Source organism: Olea europaea, chromosome 1 (genome assembly GCF_002742605.1).
Source record: "Olea europaea var. sylvestris chromosome 1, O_europaea_v1, whole genome shotgun sequence".
Classification (NCBI taxonomy): domain Eukaryota; kingdom Viridiplantae; phylum Streptophyta; class Magnoliopsida; order Lamiales; family Oleaceae; genus Olea; species Olea europaea.
Window position 1 is genome coordinate 1,052,154 of NC_036237.1, and position 5,333 is coordinate 1,057,486.

The 5,333-nt window shown below is 34.4% G+C and overlaps 1 protein-coding gene across 1 annotated transcript in view; it reads right to left on the minus strand.

Moving 5' to 3' along the window:
* Positions 1-2,044, minus strand: part of LOC111407916 (mannose-1-phosphate guanyltransferase alpha-like) — a 4,801-nt gene extending 2,757 nt beyond the window's left edge. Inside the window, exons 1-7 of the mRNA XM_023037669.1 lie at positions 1,697-2,044; positions 1,328-1,425; positions 963-1,063; positions 792-870; positions 574-634; positions 268-314; positions 78-170 (exon numbers count right to left, since the gene is read on the minus strand). Coding sequence (XP_022893437.1) covers positions 78-170; positions 268-314; positions 574-634; positions 792-870; positions 963-1,063; positions 1,328-1,425; positions 1,697-1,754 — 537 coding nt within the window. The 5' untranslated portion in view covers positions 1,755-2,044. The remainder of the gene's footprint in view (positions 1-77; positions 171-267; positions 315-573; positions 635-791; positions 871-962; positions 1,064-1,327; positions 1,426-1,696) is intronic.
* Positions 2,045-5,333: the final 3,289 nt, after the last annotated feature.

A 5,333-nucleotide genomic window follows, 5' to 3' on the forward strand; every position in this document is an offset into this window, starting at 1 on the left:
GGGGATCAATCGTTATCTGAGCCATCGAAAAGCAATAACAAAATTTAACATTGCTGAATCTCAGAATTCACACTTACAAAAGTTTCAGGCTTCTCCGTGTAGTGCAGAAGTTCATTAGTAATGGGGTCAGCTACTAGTTCCCCGAACTGGTTTGCTGACTCGGGGGATACCTGCATACAAAGAGTAATATGGAAGTCAAACCTTAATCCGTAGAGGAAATGATGATTGACTTGAAGTGAGCTTCGGGATAAAAATATAGCTACCAACCTTGATAACCAAAATTGTACCCATACCTCCATATCTTCTGTGAGCCTCTGCAAAATGAAGGCATCTACCAGAAAGTTAATCTTATGAAAGTATCAGAAAAGTTACGAGCGAGATAGATCATTGAATCCCAGGTTATTAGTTGGGAGAAATGTACTGTACGAGACAATAATAGAGAAGGAAAAATTTTTAAAAAAAAGCTAAAATCGCGAAATCACGATTATTATCCTATTGAGTCCAGTTCAGTATTGTATCAAACATGGCCTATTTGTTTAAGCAAGGTAATGTGGGAAACAAAGAGACAATTACCTAACATCTCAGGCAGTGGAAAACTGCAACAAACATCACAATTCAGCAAAACAATGTGTGACTGCCAGGTAAAACATAGAAGCGGGTTAAAGAGAATGACAAAAAAAGTTAAAGAATGAGTCTTCGTTTTACATTTTTTATTCAATACAATTATGGTTTGTTTGTTCGGTTTCTTAACAAAACAATGATAATGTGAGAATCGTAAAAAATATAGAAACCGGATTGTCCTCCATGATCAAATCCCTGAAGCTATACAGTCCACCAGCTGATCCGTGTGGCTTTTCCTCTCTCAAGTATCTAAAACATGAAAGATCAGCAAGTGCCAATATTCCACAGGTTTAAGTACGAGCTTTGCGAAGAGAAAAAATGTCCAAATGCACCAAAATTACCTGACAGGAACTCTAAGCTCGTTCGAAATTGAAGAGACGTATAGTGCAAATTCACGCTCCTCATAGAAACCAACAAGGTATATCTGTGCTAGATTTGGGATCTGATAAGAAAAACACAAGGAAGACAAGTTAATCAGATGTACAAAATCCCTTAAATTGAACAAATCTCCTGCATTATTTTTTGAACTCAAAATTTCTTCATTGTAAGAAGTGCAACTTTAATACCATCTGATTTGAACTTATACAATAATACTCTAAACCTTGTTCTAAATAAATTTGAGGTCGGCTATAAAATATATACATGCCAGTGAACGAAAAGTATTCGAATTCTTTGCTATTGATATAAATCCAATGAAATTTCATACCCTTTTACAAGCAGAGATTGGATGATGAACCATGGGCTGCCCTGCTAATGGAAAAAGTGGCTTTGGAATATTCAATGACAATGGCCTAAATCTAGTACCTGCACCTCAAAAATCTCCGTTTAACCAAAAAGTCTTAATTTTTTCCTACAGAAATAGTAATATTAAGAAAAGGGCAATCTTATTCAAATCCAAAAATCCAAACATTTAATTAAAACTAAAATATTTCCAATAATTGCAATCAGTTTAATAAAAGGACTCTATATTCCCTCTAAAAGTAATCAAATTCTAATCAATACACAACATTCATACTTAGTAAAATTAATTATTCAAAGATGAAAGAAAAAATCATGATAAAAACAAAAATCATACCTTTTGTGGGTCCACCTACCATGATAACAGCAACAACTCTTTCTTCTGAACTCCCCATTTTCTCCACCAAAATAAAGCAATACCCAGATCTCAAAATCCTCTGTGCAGCTTTCTAATAATTGAACACAGCTCCAAATTCTACAGTAACTGCGTCTCCTTCAACAGCATAAATAAACACGGCATGCACATGCACGGTATATATATTATGCTTCTGTGTCAGCGAGTGTAATATTATAAAGATAGAGATGGATAGATTATAGATAGGTACAGAAAGAGAGAGAGAGAGTCATTGTGAAGTGGTTCCTGAGAATAAAAATAGAAGAGATCCAAATTGAATAGCTGTCGGTGGGGGTTAGTGAACATGAAGTCCAAAGAGAGTTCAATCAATGTTTGATTTTTATTTTTATTTTTTATTTTTAAAATAACTCGATATCCAAGTTTCGCCTAACTAATCCTGAAAAGTGGCGGCTTTCCCCCTGGTTCTCCACCCAGGTAAATTCGGATACGGATACAGCTTATACACACTTGGACCAAATATTCGGAATGCGATTCTCTTCCCTGTAGACATTTCTTTACGATGTGCAGACAAGACCCCTAGAGGGGTGACAAAGCGCACCATAACTTTGTTTCCACAGCACAACTGTCTTCCAATATAAATGTTGCTTTCTAGTTGCCGCGGGGATTCGAACCTTCAATACTCCGTGTGAACCTTTACTGCTTTACCACTACGTCATGCCCGTGGGGACGAGTTCAATCAATGTTTTTTTCCCCCATGGGAAGTCTATCCAGTAAATTACAGTCAACTTATTCATAAGTCATTTTTTTAAATATAATATGTTTTTCCTTTTCATAAAAGAAATTAAAATTTTGGTGATAATATAGGTTTGTGTTTAATCTAGGCATTCGGAGGGATAACTCTACAAGACAATTTATATACTTATTGTTTTCATTTGAAGATAAATAAAATTGTGAGTAAATAATTCGAACATAATGTCTAGAAAAATTGATATGACAAGATAATTAACATAAAAGTAATATTACTATAGGGGAGCTGTCAACAATCAAATGTTATCCATTGAATGCATTTGATCGCTCGAGTGAGTTGTTGTTGTTGTCATCATTAAGCAAATGTTGTACGTCAACTAAGGGTAAAGCATAGAGCTTTAGATGATTTTATAAATTTGATCTACTTTCGTTGCAAAGGGTAACCTAATTTTTCTCAAACATTTTAATGATTTGGAGATATTTGGATGACATTTTATGGGGTTGGGAAAAGGTCAAAGTGTTAATTCTTATTATTTTTCATATTAAACTGGGTATACTAATTTGAAGAGGTGAATCAGTCATCATGCAGGAGTTTTCAATCAATTTTTAGGGGTGAGCATTTTAATCGAGAATAGAAGGAATTTCAAACGATTTGATTCAAGATTCCGGTACCCACATTTCTTTTCAAGAACCGAGAACCAACTGAATCCCGAATGATCCTTGGTTCTTGAGCAGAATCGTGGATACCCTATGAAATTGAATTTTTTTATTTTTTTAACTTCTTTTATTTTTAGAATGTATTCACCCTGATCCAATTACCCAATGGGGTGGAAAGGAAAATATGAAATAAAAAAAAAAAAGTCTACAATGATAATTATTTTGCTATTTTCAAATGAATGAATTTATCTTATTTTAGCATTCGTAGTATTTATTGTTGGTTTCTAGTTTTCGATTTTTTATGCTAGATATCGAATGCTATTTGGTGCCATACTTGCAGTTTATTAAGAAAATGATGAAATATATATTTCGTGATATTTTTTTTTCCCCGCTATTACGTGTGACCCAAATGGTTCCATTTATAAAATATTGTCCGAAGTGTAATGGGTGGTTCCGAATTAGAATGCTCGGATCAACGCATCCATTTAGGTGGGAAATTAGCAAATTGATGTTAATCAAAACCATAGTTCATCTAGTGATCAATGTCAAATTGAGGGGTGCACCAATTGAGGTTTTCCCCCACCTACTTAATGTCTACCCTGCAGCGATGATAGGGAAATTTAAGTTGCTTCCAACTTTTTTTTGTAGCTAAATTTTAAATCTTTCAGTTTGCAACAATTAAATTACTCCTCCCGCAACGCCCGTCAGGCCATGAGCGCAGTGCGATGAACATCCCAAAAAAAGTGGCCTAGGCTGGGGCAATGTAGTAGAATGCAAGTAACAATCCTAATCTTATGTGTCGGCAAATATAACTATAAAAAAATCATCAAAATTTATTGAAGCCTTGAAACATGAGCTTTTGTCATTTCTTGAATAAATCCATGGTTCCACTCTAATGTTTATATATCAGAAATTTTAGTAATCCAAAACATTAGTAAACTGAACAAAATCCCAAATAAAAAACTATGGATTGGAAATTAATTGTTGGTCCATTAGTGGTAGCTTTGAATTGAAATTGTTGCTTCGGCTCCACCTTGTATATATACAAAAATGCAATCTGAACCAGGATTCAATACGTTGAGCCATTGAGGAAGTTTATAAAGGTTGTTCTGTTGAGTTTTAGATAGACCCCGTACAGATCCTGTTAGATTTTCCATGTAAAATTTCAACTATGTGATTGGCTTTTGGGACTTGTTCTTGATGATCACTTGGTGCCTGTAATAGGTTTCTTTGCGAACAGTCCATGTATTTGTTATTGAGTGGAGGAATAATATTCCATGATTATTATACTAGTTTCTTGATTCCTAGTCATATTAAGTCAGTGTATAGGAGCTGACATGTATTTTGGAGATGAACCTGCATTTGAAGTACTTATACATGAGACGCATTCTAGATACTCTACGACTGAGAAATATAGTCGAATAAGGTGTAACTAACCTTGTGGTGGTTTGTGGTAAGGTTTTGGCAATCCTTGATGATAACCTGCAAAACTAGACCCATCAAGTGTTTGTTATAAAATACTGAAAAATTGAATATGTAAACTGTTGGAAAAATAATTAGTTGCAGCGGTGATCAGAACAATATAATGCAGAAATATAAAACTTATCGATCGAGTCTCGTGACAGCACGATGTCCTAAAGTGAAATTGCCCGTCAATAATTGCTGTGACCTCCGTGGACAATCACTCCCAGGATACAACGATCGTAAACCACTTATGCAGCAATCACGAATGGTTTTTCTAGAACTCTCAATTGTACTCCAGAATATGTATAAAAACCCGAATATAAGAAATTCACAATATGAAAAGAGTGATTGATTCTATTTTATTTTTGTGTGTCTTTTCCCAAAGCAAGATATGGGTTTATATAGGCAAGATGGTAGTAACAGTCTTCACCATGTTAATGCAGAATTTTAATGACTGAGTAGTGAGTGTTTTAATGGCAGTTAGTGGGTTGTTACAAAAACAAACAGTCATAAAATACTGGCTAGTTTTACCAATTAAATAACCAAAAAAAAAAAATATTTATTTTAGTCAAGGAAGCCCAAAAGCCCAAGGCCCCAATCAAGACATTTTAATATTTGCGTGGGGAGTGATTCGAACCCCTGACGTCCCACACAAATGTCACATTTCCCACCACTTTGGCACTTTATCTAATTTGATTATTTCTTTCACATTTTATATTTATACCATAAATATATAACAATATATATATAC